We start from the raw sequence: 19301 nt of genomic DNA, 5'->3' as shown, positions 1-19301 counted from the left end.
CAACCTCTCGTTGGTTGGTCAGTGAGTACAGTGATCACTGTGTGTACGCGCCCGCAAACTTTATAACTTGTAGTTACTTCGCGCTGACCTCCACGACCCTCGTGTTAAGACAGTACGTTCCCAATTTTCCACCAGAATTCGAAACATTGAATGTTGAGTGTTGTCTAATCTTTGCCAGAGCGGGGAAATTAAAATATTCATCACCGAGTGGAGATCAAACCCGCGACTATCATCATAAACATTTGGAGTCAGTCAGTCAGTTCTGCCTCTTGGGTAACCATCCATCATATCTCTCGATGAGTGCGCTGCACCGCCCGCGCCCGGCGCCCGCGCGCCCTGGCATCACATATACTAGTACTATCCACATACGTGCTATGTCACGCTACGCGACTGATAATTACGAGTTCACTTTACATAGAACAATATTGATTGAATGCTCCAAATAACAGACACGTGTACAAGTTAACGTTAAAAGTTAACAAAGTGCATGTAATTATAAAAATAATACACTATTACATTAAAACTATTACAATATCGTCGTAACTACATAAATAAATAAAATGTCTTTATGTTATATGTTCCCAATATCTTTTCATTGTAGTGGCAGTCGAACCCATGGTCTCTTGGTTACCGATTAGTAATAAAGCACAGCTCATATAAAGGGCAGACGTGGCGCGACACGCTGTAGGTTCGGTGGCGTTGAGTTCCCCCACTCGACACGCAATGCCTCCAGATTTCAACGGAAAGTAGGGGAACGGAAGTGCTTTAATGGGAACAGACTGTTATAACATTAGGTTCCCAGGTTCCCTCTGCTTACCCTGATATGTGCAGGATACGTAAAAAAATATTACGTTGATGAAAATCTTGACACATTATGCAAATAATTTGGACAAAATGAAATATTCATTTTAGATTTAATTTAATAGTGTCATTAAAGTTTCGGACACAAAACGCGATGGTAGGTACAATTAGTCGTAGGCGGTGGCGGGTAGCAATATCTCCTCATCACCGCGCCGCACCGCTAATCGTCCTGCGCTCTAAATGTTTCTTGAAATTACGTTCAAACTAATTTAATATTACTGTGACGTCATTTTAAGTTAACGCTTTGTAGACTTTGTACCAGATTGTATATTTTGTACCAGAGCAGGAACATACAAATAATTCATTTACCCGAGTTACAATTAAACCCACAACCGTCGCACTGAGGGGCACCGTCGGGCGCAGTGCCGCTGTACACGGGGCACAGGGGCACAGGGGCACAGGGGCACAGGGGCACAGGGGCACAGCAACACACTGATGAGAATTTTCATCAAAGTATTATGTTATTTGCTTGTGAGATATTTGTAATATTGGCCCAGCGTCGGATATTAGACTTCTCAAAGGCCTTTTGACTGAAGTTGTTTGATATAATATCGAAAAACCATCTGTTCCGTGTAGCACTATCATATCACAATTAAAAATGTAGCAAAATTAGGAACAACTCCTTGATTACACATAACAATATTAAAATGTGTTATAAAAGTACAGCGCAACCCTGAGTTGGTAGACATATGAACGGTATCTAAGAAAGGTTGAATAACACAATCTACATAAATAAAATATTTTTATTCCCCCGCTCTTGTAAAACGAAGTGCGACGTTAAGTTGCAACACTCAACGGAATGTCTTAAATCTAATTTCTCTCTGTCTATATGTATTATATTTATGTCCACCACAAAAAACGTTTATAATTCATATAACATAAAATATGTGACAAGACCTCTCTTAGTTCTAATTAGTCAAGCAATGTACCTACCCTGCTATGCGCGGAATACAGCGTGAAGCGTGCTATTAAGAGCTAAAGCTATCCAAGCTAGATTGTTACTCACTTAATTTTAGTGAATTTAGCAAGTTTAACCGTCACTGTTCTGATATCTTCCAAATAAGGCAACCTGATAGCCACCACCCCGCCACCACCGCGCCACCATCACCGCGCAGTCAGCTCTGACCAATTAAATTTGACGAGTACCTCACCAAGTCGACATTAATTGACTCGTACACGTCGGAAGTTCAATAGTACGAGTAGATGTGGTGTGCGGTTTACTTCTGCTATATTGAAATTTAAGCTTTCAATCTTGGTGTAGTAGTTTATATCTGTATCATATTTCATCGGTATTACACGTAATGTATGTATTCATATCTTATGTTTTATATAATATCATCGAAATTCTGTGTTACGACTTTAAATGTACAATATGATTAAGAAATGTGAAGACAATGCTTAACGACGTTTTCACCTATTCAACAGAGCGGGTAATGGATCAGAGAATATTTAAAGTATGTTTTGTATTCTGAAACTATTGCAATTTTAACATTTCATAGAATCTGAAAAAGAAATAAGGTAATGTTTTCTAATTTCATAGTGAAATTTAATAAAATTTGTTATGTTCGAACATTTGTCACTTTTAGAATGTTACCAGACCAGGTGATGCATAAGTCACCCACTCGCAGCGTAGTAATTTTATTTTCTTTTCGTTTAACGCTGTATTCCAAATATAGTCTCAAATAATTGTTCTTTAAAATAATTAAAGGGTCCACTCAAATGTTTCTTTTGTTCGGAATACGCGACTAGCGCCGCCCGTGACGCCTGTTGAATGAGCGTTCATTTAATAAATGACCTCCCGAAATTGAAGCCTCCACATTGATCATAACAATTTACAACTCTACTACCATATGAATAAAGTGCATATTCAAATGTTACGGGAGGTAGTGTTTTTAATTGCTAGCATTTGTTTCGGGCGCGAGACTTGAAATGAGCGTTAAGTTGACTTGAGTAATCCGTTCTAATATTTACCACTACCCCACTGTCCCACTGATTGCTGACGTTTGCTAGCTTATTTCTATATAAGCCGCGCGGCCGTGATTGTTGTCATTCAATACGCTGTCTCGAAAATTGGTGAGATTCCCTCTATCTAACCTGTCATACGTTAAAAAGCGTGAAACGGTTTTTTTTTGTTTAATTATTTACGTAACTTTCCAAAGATCTGAGCATATAGACTCTTCGTTTTATTAATCTACATGAGACACTTACCGATAGTCCCATTCTTTAACTTCTTAAAGCATAACAAAGAATGCTGAAATAACTTAGTGAGACCGAAGTTAAGTGACGAGACTTACCACCGTGCTTTAACTTGTCAAAAATGAAAATAATTAATTCCTCCAAGCGGCTGTCATCCCCAACAATCATCGCACTAATTGTCCTAAACATCTCATTTCGTCATATTTATTATTTTAAATGTATACTAATTATATATTTAAACTAACATTTTATCCCAAACCGAGAGAACCTGGCCGTTAGAGAAAGTAGACTGGAGTGAACAAATATTTATGCTATTTTCATAATTTCTTTTAATTTCGTTTCAGTTGTTTCAGTTTCAACTGAAAATTGCGTCTGAATTAAAGTACTTTCTGTTGCATGAAAATAAAAACTGTACTGTACTGTAGAGCAAACGCGAACTTGAACATGGCAACATGTAAGGGAGGAACCACATTAATGAATTAAACAAAAGTTAATATTAGAAATATATGAAATATCTCTATTTATTATAAAGAATGTTATGAGATACAATATTTCAGTAGTAAGGAGTTGGTATTTTGAGATAAAATAATATAATAATACTATATGTTTTAAACAAGTTGCGTAAATTTTTTAATAAGAAGTACAGGACTACTACACATATTTTTTAGCTTGACGGTGCATACCGATTATTTGAGACATTGCTTGTTGAGCAGCGGAACAACAACGCGTGTCTAAAATTGGTTTTTTCTTTTAAAATTGAATTATTTCATTAAATAACTCATATTTAAAGTGTTCAAATACAAAGCTAAGGTCTCCGTAGCGCTAACGTAGTACGCGTAGTACGTAGGCGCTACGCCGCTACGGTGCTACGCCGGCCGCCGCCTGCACTTTATGTACACCGCACGAATCTCTAACCGTTTCTGTAATTTCTATGGCGTCATGTGTCGACGTCGTAAATTTCATGACAAATTAATTGTGAATATTTTAAATTGAGTTTGGTAGGTTTTAGAGGTATTTAAATAATAAAAGAGTCAGCGGCAGATTTTTCATTCGGAGAAAAGAAATATTATTATTTGCTCGTTCTGTTCTGTGTCTGTGCTATTGCCTAACAGCTCAAAGTTCTAGTGGTAACACTAAATTCCCGTTATTGACGATATAGTCCTGATTATTTAGCAAATGTAACAATAAGTGTAAAGAAAACAGAAAATATAATACTACTACTAGTTCTGGATGCTTCTGAAGTTCCATTTATTTTATGTTAATTTATGTATTGAACAAAAAGACAATTGAAAAAATAAAAAAAAGTTTATTTTAAATGACATTACGTAACGAATATTGATGAATATCGATATTCAATTGTCTATAGACATGTTAGATAAAGAGAAACATATGAGCAACGTCGTGTTCAATTTAATTTTGTCTCACGAATAAAAGTTTTTCAATTTATTATGATCAATTTCGTAGATTTTCATTTCGACTCTCGGTCGGTCGTTTAATGAAGCAAGTACGTTCAGTTCAGTTCAGTTCAGTTCCGTTCAGATATCATTCTTCGAGGTACGGTTCTCATTAAAATTGATGTCATTTTTCCCCCGACGTATGTCTTTCACAGTTAAATTTAAAATATGATATATTACAACGTGACATCGGCCAAGTGAACTGTGCGCAAGTGGCACGCTCAGAACCAAATACCTCTACGGGCACAAGCATGTAGCTGGAATCGTGACAGGTTGTGGGTTCGATTCTCACTCGAGTGAATATTATATTTTAATATGTACATTTCTTCGCTCTGGTAACGAGGCAAAGCGAGGCGTGGAGTTCACTACTCAAGACGCAACGTACTATGTAACCAGGTTCCCTCTTCCTACCCAACTATGAGCGGAATACAGCGTGAAGCGTAACAATAATATTTTGTAGTATAATTTGAAAGCAGTTACTTTATTTATTTGACTTTCCTGCTTCTTCGCCGTAGCTTAGACGTTCGCAATTTTCTACCCACTAGAGACAATATGCTGTGGGACAGAAAAGCTATTTTATAAACTAGTCGTAGCCTTTAAGCTTTCAAACGTAAATCTCGTTTTTCACAGAGTAGACACTTTAATAGTTTCCGTAAAAAAATTGCGAAATTCTCAGTGTCTGTAATTCTTACCTTATATTGACCCACTACTACCGACATTTTTACCCATTAATGTTAGTAATGAATAAGTATTTTAAAATTAATCATATATGAACGTATACAGAAGTAATATATTTAATAACAAGTAGTAGTGCGAATGTCTATTTCTAATATTCATTTTAATAAATAAAGATAATTTAAGTAGACTCTATTCTAATATCGATTGCTGCGCGACTAGAGACATTATTTATAATTAACTAAGACATCGATATCGGGCTGTCGTTAAAAACCCTCGCCACTGGCTTTAGACTAAGTCATTATTTAAGAGGACGAAAGTGTTTTACCTATTTTGAAAGATTAGTTCTTTTGGAGTAAATTAGTTTTAAAATTGGACGAAGAAAATTCTTTTTTTCAATAATTCTATTGTTATTATTAGTACTGAGTGATATAAGACTAAAATCTCTAAATAAAATGAGCTTTAAGTTACGTGAAGTTATCCACTAAATGTGATTCCTAAATATAATAACGTAAACGTAAAGGTGATGTATTACCATATTCACATGGTAGTTTACTCTCCTACTACTACCTATTGTCTTTTATTAAGGATATTTTTTGTTGATTTTATTGTCTAGCTTAAGAGCGTTAATGAGGTTGATGGAGTTAACAACTGTGCAGTACAGTTCAGCGTAATGTAGTATAAAAATGGTTTTTTTATATGTCCTTTGTGTTTAAAGTAATTTGAAAACTAAATTAGTCTTTATATATCAGTGGGCAAACCTTCTAATTTTTTTATTATGTGAATATACTTATATTTATTACTGTTTATTATACTTCTACAAACTCTTAATATTTAGTTTACCTAAAATAAAGAGCAAATTTCCTTTTTTATTTCTCATTCCTCAGCACATTCGTCAATTTTGGTATACATAATAATCAAAAAGCAATACTTACCGTTGTCGACTCGGCGTAAACTTTTTCAGTATTTTCAGTACAGCCCTGCGTTGTCTCCGGAGCACTACTGCTGGCCGGTCCGCCGTCAAAGCCTTATATACTCGTCGGTGGTTGCGAGGGCGATGGGCGGGACTTGAAAGCGCATGTCGCTTAAAGCTCCACCCATTTTGAATGAAAATCTGAGTGACGTCACGTGTGACGTCACCAAAATTTTGTTGATGACCAATACGAACAAGATTTAAAGGTTATGTGGGACATGAAGGCTTTTTTTTATAAAAGTTAACAAAGTGCATGTAATTATAAAAATAATACACTATTACATTAAAACTATTACAATATCGTCGTAACTACATAAATAAATAAAATGTCTTTATGTTATATGTTCCCAATATCTTTTCATTGTAGTGGCAGTCGAACCCATGGTCTCTTGGTTACCGATTAGTAATAAAGCACAGCTCATATAAAGGGCAGACGTGGCGCGACACGCTGTAGGTTCGGTGGCGTTGAGTTCCCCCACTCGACACGCAATGCCTCCAGATTTCAACGGAAAGTAGGGGAACGGAAGTGCTTTAATGGGAACAGACTGTTATAACATTAGGTTCCCAGGTTCCCTCTGCTTACCCTGATATGTGCAGGATACGTAAAAAAATATTACGTTGATGAAAATCTTGACACATTATGCAAATAATTTGGACAAAATGAAATATTCATTTTAGATTTAATTTAATAGTGTCATTAAAGTTTCGGACACAAAACGCGATGGTAGGTACAATTAGTCGTAGGCGGTGGCGGGTAGCAATATCTCCTCATCACCGCGCCGCACCGCTAATCGTCCTGCGCTCTAAATGTTTCTTGAAATTACGTTCAAACTAATTTAATATTACTGTGACGTCATTTTAAGTTAACGCTTTGTAGACTTTGTACCAGATTGTATATTTTGTACCAGAGCAGGAACATACAAATAATTCATTTACCCGAGTTACAATTAAACCCACAACCGTCGCACTGAGGGGCACCGTCGGGCGCAGTGCCGCTGTACACGGGGCACAGGGGCACAGGGGCACAGGGGCACAGGGGCACAGGGGCACAGCAACACACTGATGAGAATTTTCATCAAAGTATTATGTTATTTGCTTGTGAGATATTTGTAATATTGGCCCAGCGTCGGATATTAGACTTCTCAAAGGCCTTTTGACTGAAGTTGTTTGATATAATATCGAAAAACCATCTGTTCCGTGTAGCACTATCATATCACAATTAAAAATGTAGCAAAATTAGGAACAACTCCTTGATTACACATAACAATATTAAAATGTGTTATAAAAGTACAGCGCAACCCTGAGTTGGTAGACATATGAACGGTATCTAAGAAAGGTTGAATAACACAATCTACATAAATAAAATATTTTTATTCCCCCGCTCTTGTAAAACGAAGTGCGACGTTAAGTTGCAACACTCAACGGAATGTCTTAAATCTAATTTCTCTCTGTCTATATGTATTATATTTATGTCCACCACAAAAAACGTTTATAATTCATATAACATAAAATATGTGACAAGACCTCTCTTAGTTCTAATTAGTCAAGCAATGTACCTACCCTGCTATGCGCGGAATACAGCGTGAAGCGTGCTATTAAGAGCTAAAGCTATCCAAGCTAGATTGTTACTCACTTAATTTTAGTGAATTTAGCAAGTTTAACCGTCACTGTTCTGATATCTTCCAAATAAGGCAACCTGATAGCCACCACCCCGCCACCACCGCGCCACCATCACCGCGCAGTCAGCTCTGACCAATTAAATTTGACGAGTACCTCACCAAGTCGACATTAATTGACTCGTACACGTCGGAAGTTCAATAGTACGAGTAGATGTGGTGTGCGGTTTACTTCTGCTATATTGAAATTTAAGCTTTCAATCTTGGTGTAGTAGTTTATATCTGTATCATATTTCATCGGTATTACACGTAATGTATGTATTCATATCTTATGTTTTATATAATATCATCGAAATTCTGTGTTACGACTTTAAATGTACAATATGATTAAGAAATGTGAAGACAATGCTTAACGACGTTTTCACCTATTCAACAGAGCGGGTAATGGATCAGAGAATATTTAAAGTATGTTTTGTATTCTGAAACTATTGCAATTTTAACATTTCATAGAATCTGAAAAAGAAATAAGGTAATGTTTTCTAATTTCATAGTGAAATTTAATAAAATTTGTTATGTTCGAACATTTGTCACTTTTAGAATGTTACCAGACCAGGTGATGCATAAGTCACCCACTCGCAGCGTAGTAATTTTATTTTCTTTTCGTTTAACGCTGTATTCCAAATATAGTCTCAAATAATTGTTCTTTAAAATAATTAAAGGGTCCACTCAAATGTTTCTTTTGTTCGGAATACGCGACTAGCGCCGCCCGTGACGCCTGTTGAATGAGCGTTCATTTAATAAATGACCTCCCGAAATTGAAGCCTCCACATTGATCATAACAATTTACAACTCTACTACCATATGAATAAAGTGCATATTCAAATGTTACGGGAGGTAGTGTTTTTAATTGCTAGCATTTGTTTCGGGCGCGAGACTTGAAATGAGCGTTAAGTTGACTTGAGTAATCCGTTCTAATATTTACCACTACCCCACTGTCCCACTGATTGCTGACGTTTGCTAGCTTATTTCTATATAAGCCGCGCGGCCGTGATTGTTGTCATTCAATACGCTGTCTCGAAAATTGGTGAGATTCCCTCTATCTAACCTGTCATACGTTAAAAAGCGTGAAACGGTTTTTTTTTGTTTAATTATTTACGTAACTTTCCAAAGATCTGAGCATATAGACTCTTCGTTTTATTAATCTACATGAGACACTTACCGATAGTCCCATTCTTTAACTTCTTAAAGCATAACAAAGAATGCTGAAATAACTTAGTGAGACCGAAGTTAAGTGACGAGACTTACCACCGTGCTTTAACTTGTCAAAAATGAAAATAATTAATTCCTCCAAGCGGCTGTCATCCCCAACAATCATCGCACTAATTGTCCTAAACATCTCATTTCGTCATATTTATTATTTTAAATGTATACTAATTATATATTTAAACTAACATTTTATCCCAAACCGAGAGAACCTGGCCGTTAGAGAAAGTAGACTGGAGTGAACAAATATTTATGCTATTTTCATAATTTCTTTTAATTTCGTTTCAGTTGTTTCAGTTTCAACTGAAAATTGCGTCTGAATTAAAGTACTTTCTGTTGCATGAAAATAAAAACTGTACTGTACTGTAGAGCAAACGCGAACTTGAACATGGCAACATGTAAGGGAGGAACCACATTAATGAATTAAACAAAAGTTAATATTAGAAATATATGAAATATCTCTATTTATTATAAAGAATGTTATGAGATACAATATTTCAGTAGTAAGGAGTTGGTATTTTGAGATAAAATAATATAATAATACTATATGTTTTAAACAAGTTGCGTAAATTTTTTAATAAGAAGTACAGGACTACTACACATATTTTTTAGCTTGACGGTGCATACCGATTATTTGAGACATTGCTTGTTGAGCAGCGGAACAACAACGCGTGTCTAAAATTGGTTTTTTCTTTTAAAATTGAATTATTTCATTAAATAACTCATATTTAAAGTGTTCAAATACAAAGCTAAGGTCTCCGTAGCGCTAACGTAGTACGCGTAGTACGTAGGCGCTACGCCGCTACGGTGCTACGCCGGCCGCCGCCTGCACTTTATGTACACCGCACGAATCTCTAACCGTTTCTGTAATTTCTATGGCGTCATGTGTCGACGTCGTAAATTTCATGACAAATTAATTGTGAATATTTTAAATTGAGTTTGGTAGGTTTTAGAGGTATTTAAATAATAAAAGAGTCAGCGGCAGATTTTTCATTCGGAGAAAAGAAATATTATTATTTGCTCGTTCTGTTCTGTGTCTGTGCTATTGCCTAACAGCTCAAAGTTCTAGTGGTAACACTAAATTCCCGTTATTGACGATATAGTCCTGATTATTTAGCAAATGTAACAATAAGTGTAAAGAAAACAGAAAATATAATACTACTACTAGTTCTGGATGCTTCTGAAGTTCCATTTATTTTATGTTAATTTATGTATTGAACAAAAAGACAATTGAAAAAATAAAAAAAAGTTTATTTTAAATGACATTACGTAACGAATATTGATGAATATCGATATTCAATTGTCTATAGACATGTTAGATAAAGAGAAACATATGAGCAACGTCGTGTTCAATTTAATTTTGTCTCACGAATAAAAGTTTTTCAATTTATTATGATCAATTTCGTAGATTTTCATTTCGACTCTCGGTCGGTCGTTTAATGAAGCAAGTACGTTCAGTTCAGTTCAGTTCAGTTCCGTTCAGATATCATTCTTCGAGGTACGGTTCTCATTAAAATTGATGTCATTTTTCCCCCGACGTATGTCTTTCACAGTTAAATTTAAAATATGATATATTACAACGTGACATCGGCCAAGTGAACTGTGCGCAAGTGGCACGCTCAGAACCAAATACCTCTACGGGCACAAGCATGTAGCTGGAATCGTGACAGGTTGTGGGTTCGATTCTCACTCGAGTGAATATTATATTTTAATATGTACATTTCTTCGCTCTGGTAACGAGGCAAAGCGAGGCGTGGAGTTCACTACTCAAGACGCAACGTACTATGTAACCAGGTTCCCTCTTCCTACCCAACTATGAGCGGAATACAGCGTGAAGCGTAACAATAATATTTTGTAGTATAATTTGAAAGCAGTTACTTTATTTATTTGACTTTCCTGCTTCTTCGCCGTAGCTTAGACGTTCGCAATTTTCTACCCACTAGAGACAATATGCTGTGGGACAGAAAAGCTATTTTATAAACTAGTCGTAGCCTTTAAGCTTTCAAACGTAAATCTCGTTTTTCACAGAGTAGACACTTTAATAGTTTCCGTAAAAAAATTGCGAAATTCTCAGTGTCTGTAATTCTTACCTTATATTGACCCACTACTACCGACATTTTTACCCATTAATGTTAGTAATGAATAAGTATTTTAAAATTAATCATATATGAACGTATACAGAAGTAATATATTTAATAACAAGTAGTAGTGCGAATGTCTATTTCTAATATTCATTTTAATAAATAAAGATAATTTAAGTAGACTCTATTCTAATATCGATTGCTGCGCGACTAGAGACATTATTTATAATTAACTAAGACATCGATATCGGGCTGTCGTTAAAAACCCTCGCCACTGGCTTTAGACTAAGTCATTATTTAAGAGGACGAAAGTGTTTTACCTATTTTGAAAGATTAGTTCTTTTGGAGTAAATTAGTTTTAAAATTGGACGAAGAAAATTCTTTTTTTCAATAATTCTATTGTTATTATTAGTACTGAGTGATATAAGACTAAAATCTCTAAATAAAATGAGCTTTAAGTTACGTGAAGTTATCCACTAAATGTGATTCCTAAATATAATAACGTAAACGTAAAGGTGATGTATTACCATATTCACATGGTAGTTTACTCTCCTACTACTACCTATTGTCTTTTATTAAGGATATTTTTTGTTGATTTTATTGTCTAGCTTAAGAGCGTTAATGAGGTTGATGGAGTTAACAACTGTGCAGTACAGTTCAGCGTAATGTAGTATAAAAATGGTTTTTTTATATGTCCTTTGTGTTTAAAGTAATTTGAAAACTAAATTAGTCTTTATATATCAGTGGGCAAACCTTCTAATTTTTTTATTATGTGAATATACTTATATTTATTACTGTTTATTATACTTCTACAAACTCTTAATATTTAGTTTACCTAAAATAAAGAGCAAATTTCCTTTTTTATTTCTCATTCCTCAGCACATTCGTCAATTTTGGTATACATAATAATCAAAAAGCAATACTTACCGTTGTCGACTCGGCGTAAACTTTTTCAGTATTTTCAGTACAGCCCTGCGTTGTCTCCGGAGCACTACTGCTGGCCGGTCCGCCGTCAAAGCCTTATATACTCGTCGGTGGTTGCGAGGGCGATGGGCGGGACTTGAAAGCGCATGTCGCTTAAAGCTCCACCCATTTTGAATGAAAATCTGAGTGACGTCACGTGTGACGTCACCAAAATTTTGTTGATGACCAATACGAACAAGATTTAAAGGTTATGTGGGACATGAAGGCTTTTTTTTATAAGAATAGGCATTTTTCTGGTAAATTATCGGTCACCAATTCAAAGAGTTTGTTATATTTAACGGCGGAACTCCAAAAAGGAAATTGTATGAAATGAGTGTGAAATGTATTTTTATACATTCCATCCATTTCCTCTAGTAGTAATCAAACACACAACGTCGCCGTTACAGCCGGCCGCGACACACTATATTTTATTTTAATTGAAAGATAATTTAACAACACAAGTTTAAATATGAAATGCATACAGTTATATTCAAAATATAGGTGTATGAGGATGTCTGAGTAATAATAATAGTTTTTTTAGACAATGTATATAACATAGGATTGTAACTGTTGTAATTAATATTTGTTTAAAAGCCTGTCATAACTTCTGAATTCCCATCAATACTTGACATTGTCCATAGTCCACCTATCCAATACTATAAAGTAAGAAATATATTTAAAGGTGGGCCCCCTACCTTTAAATCCGCACTAGCGTGGAGACTTGAACAGTGGAGGTAACTCCACCTACGCCTAGTCAATTCCCATGATTTTTTTTTGTGGAAATGACAAGACCAACGAGCGTATGGGTCACCGCCGCCCACCACCGACCCTGTGTAACACCAGTGGAGCTACAGGCTAACTGTTATCTATCACGCATTAAGCCACTCGGATACTGAAAGATAGCCAGCCTGGATGGCAATTAGAAAGAAAAAGAAAGAGAAGTTCGTATATTTCAACTAGTTATATAATTTGGATAGTTCGTCAAACAGAGCGGAAAGTGTAGGTTTACGAGGATGCAATAAACACCAATTGTGAGTGACACTATAATAGGAGGTCGTAAAGCTGAGATGACATCGTTAACACTACCACTGCTCACTGACACTAATTATTTTTTAGCTTTTTCGTCTTCATAAATATTCCAACCCGTCGTCGGTCGTTGCAGCGGTGCCACCTCTCAACACGCAATGTTTCTTATGTAAGGCAGCACGAGGAGAACGGAATGTCTTACATTAGGTTCCTTCTACCCTCTTCTACCCTGCATTGTGAAAAAAGCGTGAATCAAAAATATTCCAAATCATATGAAGTGAATCTAGTGTTAAATCATTCTGCAGTTCATACGCTAATTTTAAAGACAAATTGTGTGATTATGGTACATAACATTTTGGTAATTTTGGGTTTTTATTTTATTTTTTAAAAATGAAAATGAATGAAGATTTTATTAAAAAATACTATTATACTATTAAATATATTTTTGTGTTGTTTACGTTTACAATATGCTTATAATTATTAATAATGTAGGTATATAACATTTCAATTTAATTCAATTGTTTGATGTTTAGCTAAATGCTTAGAATGCCGTTCTTCTATTGAAGAATTAAGAACAAAAAAAATAGTAAATTCACATTCCCTGAGTGAAAATCGTACACACAACACTCTGCTCCCCACGTATCGTTTAATTTTTCGAATTAGACATTGCGTGTTGAGTGAAGAAATGAAAATGATTCATCCCCCGAGTGGGAATCAAACCACCACCCGGTGGTCAGTCAGACTTTGCACTGCAGAATACTTCGGTTTTATTTTATACGTTCACATAATATTTCTATTTGACAATCCCCACTTATAAGAATGTAAATGTTGGAGTTCTGAGACACGTATGACACGTGTGACACGAGCCACTTGTAAGTGTTTCATTGGAGCTACATATAACGACGCTCCGCACAGAACTTATTTGTTTTAATTGAGTGTGTTATTTATAATTCATAAATTATTTGTATTATCGTATTATTTACTGGTCATGAGTCCGGTGCGGTCGGGTCGTTTACCTATATCTGTAGCTTCCTTTCTGTTAGACACTTGTTGGTGTGTCAGCGGGATATTACAAGAACATTGATAAAAGACGCTCATTATCTGAACGACACGTGTTTTGACTCCATTAATCGGTACGGTTTTTCATTTCAGCTGCTAAGCCAAAGGTTATTATCAAAATTACTTAAATCTTATTTGTTTCCTATTTGAGTAATTTGTATATATATTTCATAACAAATTTATAAATTGTCTCATTTATTTTCGCTTATATTTGCTAAGAACACCCTCCCCCCTGCCCCCCTGCAACCCCCCCCCCCCCCCCCCCCCTCCCCTGCTGCACGCACAGATACAGTACATCTGCTGATGTCCCTATCAAACAAAAGTAATAAAGTTTCCAATAATTGAAATCAATTAGAAGCAGTAGTTAAATAATGTTTACTAGCGCTCTTACTCCGCCTTTATGTTCATTGGGCGGGCGGACCGTCGCGTCGCAGCCGTGTCGTCGTTGTTAGGGAGCCTTACTAGTCACCTCCGGAAATGTTTGCTTCATATTTAATTTATCAAATTATGTTATAATATGCATACATAACATGTTCCAACGAGTGTACATCGAAATTATTATACACCTGTTACACCTTTGTTTATGTTGCTGGCATCTATTTTATGGAAATTTTTACAAATTTTAGCTGATCAGAGATTATTGCTGAAATAATCATTTGATATTACATTATTATATTTTAAAATTAAAATAAATTGTCTAATTCGCTCATATTTTTGTTACGCACATATTTTAGGCCACTCCAAGACAGGCTGTGGATTTGTTTTGACGTTTAATATTTTATTTCCTCGCTCTGCTAACAAAGCAAGGTGCGGCGTTGAGTTCCGCCACTTAGCATGCAATGTCTTCAGATTTCAACGGAAAGTGAAGAAGCGTCCTAATGGGAACGGAGTGTCATAACACTGGGTTCCCATATTCTCTCTCCCTATCATGCATGGCGCAATACAGCGTGAGGCTTTATAAATAAATACAAACATAAGTATATATTTAATAATTTTACTCGTGTAATCTATTTGTAACAAACACCGTAATGTTCATATTGGAACTCATAAACCGTGTCCAAATCCAGTACAAGTAATTTGCAGAGTCAACAGCGCGCCGTGTTTGCCCGGCACGTGTCATCGCGTGTGTATTAACTATTTAGTTGGAATTAAACATAGTGATTTTGTGATTTATCGGAAATTATTTGAGAACAGTATTCAAAATAAAACATTTTTCCCGTTCATTTCTGAAATTAGATGATGTCTTAGTGAATCGCAATTTTCTTTTTTTTTCAAATTAAAAATATCTTTAAATATCCATTTCCATTTGAGAAAATGAAATATTTAATATTGTCACTTCTTCGCTCTGGTGTTGGGGCAAAAGTTCCGCCTTTCAACACGCAGATTCAATGACTCCAGATTTGGGCGTCTTAACACTAGGCTTAATTAATTTAATAATATATTGATATATTGATTTTTAAATGTATCTTTTTTATAATCTATACTAATATAATAAAGCGGAAGAGTTTGTTTGTTTGTTTGTTTGTTTGTTTGTTTGTTTGTTTGTTTGTTTGTTTGTTTGTTTGTTTGTTTGTTTGTTTGTTTGTTTGTTTGTTTGTTTGAACGCTAAGATCTCTGGATCTACTGATCCGATTTTCATTGTTTTTGTTTTGTATGAAAGCTGCATTCTTCAGAAGTGCTATAGGCTATATAACATTACATTACACATATATACTAATATATTTTAGAGTACATTCTAATTTGACATGCAATTTATTCTGCCATGTTAATAACAACCGTCGTTGCTACGCGACCGCTACCGCGACGTTTTGATATTCATCCTTATGAAAATAAATATAATAGTCCCTTTTAGCATTTTATCTAGATTGAAGTTATAGTTTACTGTATAACATACTAATAAATAATTAAGGAGATGTCACTGATTCCAAATGACCTAGCCACCTAGCGGGCGGCATAGTATGACCGACGCGAACGGGCAGATGACGTTGACGGTTTTATAAATTTTCATATATTTTCGAACTTTATTTGTTGTTTATAATTAATTTAAAATACACTTTGATTCTCTTCTTATTTTATTTGATATTGCCCGCTAAAATTATCCTACTTAATACAGAGAAATGTTTAGTTATTTCGTAGAGTCGATATCTATGTACGCACGCACGGAAAACTTTAGATACTTTTTCTAATATTAAGAATACCTATCCTTTAGTTACTTTTAATCCTTTTGTTAGTTCATTTCAATAACTCAGATAATTTTTTCTAATAATGTGTATCTACTTATTATTCTTTTTGATTATTTGAGCTTATATTTTCTTACTAATTCTATTGAGAATTGAAAATAATTTCATGAATATATTTAATAAATATTCTTATAGTTGAAGCAGGCGTAGCCGCGTCCGGGTCCACTAGTAATTTATATTTAAAAATGTAAAATTTATTCACATATTTAATAAAAGTATATTCAGTATTGATATAATTCTCTAATAAGTTAATTTACTCCATTTAGCGAAGTGTTTTATTTGACAATGAACATTAAAATATTTATTAATTATTTCAGAACAAAGTATATTTGTATTTTTGTGTATATTATTACACAATAAAAAACAAGCTATTTATTAAAATAAATTATTTTTTATATAAGTTTTTATTTCCATTAAATACAAATATAAAAAAATCTTTTTTGACTTAAACATAAAGTAAATAATAATTTGACACAAAGACTTATTTGGTATTACAGTAAACGCAGACTGGGGATGGCCAGCGCTACCAATCTTCTTGAACCCAATGACTGTTGTCAGAGGACTGGAACACTTCGCCCAGTTTATAGATAAATCTCAATTAGTAAGTTTTTAAGTACTATTCCATACTTAGGAAAGAAATACCCTTTATTAGAAAATATATAAAATTTTCACGCAACGGAATTCGAATTTCCTCCCGTTTAGGAAACCGTCCAATCACTGTGACTGTTAAAATTATAGTAATGATAGCTACGATTAAATTTTTATACGTTTTCTAGGAAAGTAGTACGCAGTCAGAATACAAAAAAATGTTTTACGATTAAGCTGTAATACTTATCTCTTTGTAAGATTAGTGTGAAAAATGTATAATCTATTGTCAATATTAGTATCTAATAAGGAAAATCGATAATTGAGACATTAAATATTGGTTTATCAATGAAAATTGGAAAAACCTTATCTGTATGCGTATTTTAATGGGAGCGGGATTCATTATCTACTCTTGAATATTTTTTTACGAGTATAGTTCTTTTTGTATATAAATATAAATGATATTATTATATTATATTGCTGCTAAAGCCATAATAAATTAAATAAATAATTTGTTTTATAGTTTTAAAATGAAAAATTATTTTTTATGCACGCTTTATGCCACATATAGCAAGGTAGGCAGAGAGAATCTAGAGTTAAAGTATTCCGATCTCCGTCAAATGTGCGACCGTCAAAACTTCAGGGCAATACGAAAACCGGCTGTCGACATTAAACTGACGAAAAGATTTTCATTCATTTTTGTTTTGCTTGTAATCATTGTAGCAGTACATACAGCCTATAAATTCTTCCTACATTTTATTGAAGAATAATTAAATTTCTTTAATTTTAATTCTTCGGGTGGTTTTACAAAAAGATTTCATATTAAAAAAGAATCCTAATATTAGTAGTTATGTAGCTACGTTAAGCTCGAGCCGCCGGATTAAGCTTGACGTTGATAGATCAATCTGTCGAGTTTCTTTTTTACATATCTGCTATATAATAATAAGTAACCCTAGGAAGCTTTTAAACCTCAATTAAATATTATACTCGTATACAACTCGTATAAAAACAAGAAATTTGGGAAAAATTATTGGTACAATTCTAAATCGAGGGAATCAATTCCGAGGAGGGAATCAAATCACTTCCAAATTCGAGGGTTTTGACTTGTGCCACTCCACTGTGTGGACTGTCCACATGCAATGTTTCTATTTTTGAGCGATGCGGGGGCAACGTAGTGGCTTGACACTAGGTAGTTATGCACTCACCCAAACCCTCAGTATTAGGTTAAGCGAGATTATTCCGCTGGCTCAGCGAGACCACCGGAGTATTCCCATTATTGTTATAAGCACTTTTATTGTTCCGTAAAAATTCATGTTAAATGTCGCAATACATTATAACTTTTGTAATACAAATACTTTTAACTTTAAGAATTAATATTGTTGTGATCTCCAAATCGATCACACGTATTAAATAGTTTTAATTTAAATTAGTATTTTATTTTTAAAAAAGTAAATTCTCAATTAGAAAGTTTAACTAGGTTCCCTCTGCTTACTCTGCTCTATGTAAAATATAAAAGTCAAAGTTCGGCGTAAAAATTCTGCCATTCAACACGCTCTGTCTTGAATTTAGGCGAAAGTGAAGATGGAGTGTCTTGACACAAAGTCCTCTCTACCTTCTCTGTAATGCGAAAAGAGGAGAACGGAGTGACCTAACCTTATTATATCGCTTAAAATATTTACTTTCAATATCTATAATAACTTTACTTTGAAAACAGCAACACAAACATAATGTATTATAATTTATTTTTCAAAAACTTTTAAAAATGCAGGTTATTGCAACTTATCTATAGCAGGATTCAAACACGCGCCTCTTGGATTTTCAGTCTAAATATTTTACTATTCACAATATGAAAAAAAAACTTTTAAAATGTTAAGAATGTAAGTAACTTAAGAAAAGTTTATAAGTTGAATGAATAAAATCAGCGTTCTCTTAAAAAAAATCGAAGGATACAATTAATTAAAATTAAATATTAAAAAAACTTCTATTGTATGTATATCAGTAAACATAAAGTGTCTAAGCTTTGTAAATAAATATTTTGACTTCTAGCCTCAACGAAATTTCACTTGGTCTGAGGTAGCGACGGGCGATGGACGAGACGGCCGGCCTCTTTATATAGTGCTGGATAACTGTGTCTACGACGTCACGGATTTTGCTGATATGGTGAGCTTCAATTCACGTTGGTGGTTGGTTCCATTCCCACACGGTGTAAGGACGTATTTTCAATCCCTCGCTCTGGTAAACTGCTAATGCTCTGGTAAAATCTAAATATTTAGAAATATATTTATCTTATAATATATCTTTCTTTAAAT

At 34.4% G+C, this 19301-nt stretch overlaps 2 protein-coding genes across 8 annotated transcripts in view; one reads left to right on the top strand and one right to left on the bottom strand.

The window, feature by feature from the left end:
- Nucleotides 1-6199, bottom strand: part of Mip (Myoinhibiting peptide precursor) — a 51727-nt gene extending 45528 nt beyond the window's left edge. For all 6 annotated transcript variants that reach the window (XM_085196899.1, XM_085196900.1, XM_085196903.1 and 3 more), the window contains exon 1: nucleotides 6122-6199. The gene's annotated coding sequence lies outside the window, so the exon portion shown is untranslated. The remainder of the gene's footprint in view (nucleotides 1-6121) is intronic.
- The window catches only part of LOC146533251 (uncharacterized), a 30802-nt gene that overhangs the window by 9753 nt on the left and 1748 nt on the right, over nucleotides 1-19301 (top strand). For both annotated transcript variants that reach the window (XM_085196909.1, XM_085196908.1), the window contains exons 2-3: nucleotides 16905-17008; nucleotides 19039-19152. In XM_085196909.1, coding sequence (XP_085053035.1) covers nucleotides 16952-17008; nucleotides 19039-19152 — 171 coding nt within the window. In that variant the 5' untranslated portion in view covers nucleotides 16905-16951. The remainder of the gene's footprint in view (nucleotides 1-16904; nucleotides 17009-19038; nucleotides 19153-19301) is intronic.

Source organism: Heliconius melpomene, chromosome 13, assembly GCF_056956725.1.
Source record: "Heliconius melpomene rosina isolate 202511_hmr_F chromosome 13, ASM5695672v1, whole genome shotgun sequence".
Lineage (NCBI taxonomy): Eukaryota > Metazoa > Arthropoda > Insecta > Lepidoptera > Nymphalidae > Heliconius > Heliconius melpomene.
The sequence above is the reverse complement of the archived record's forward strand: the minus strand, read 5'-3'. Positions and strand labels throughout refer to the sequence as shown.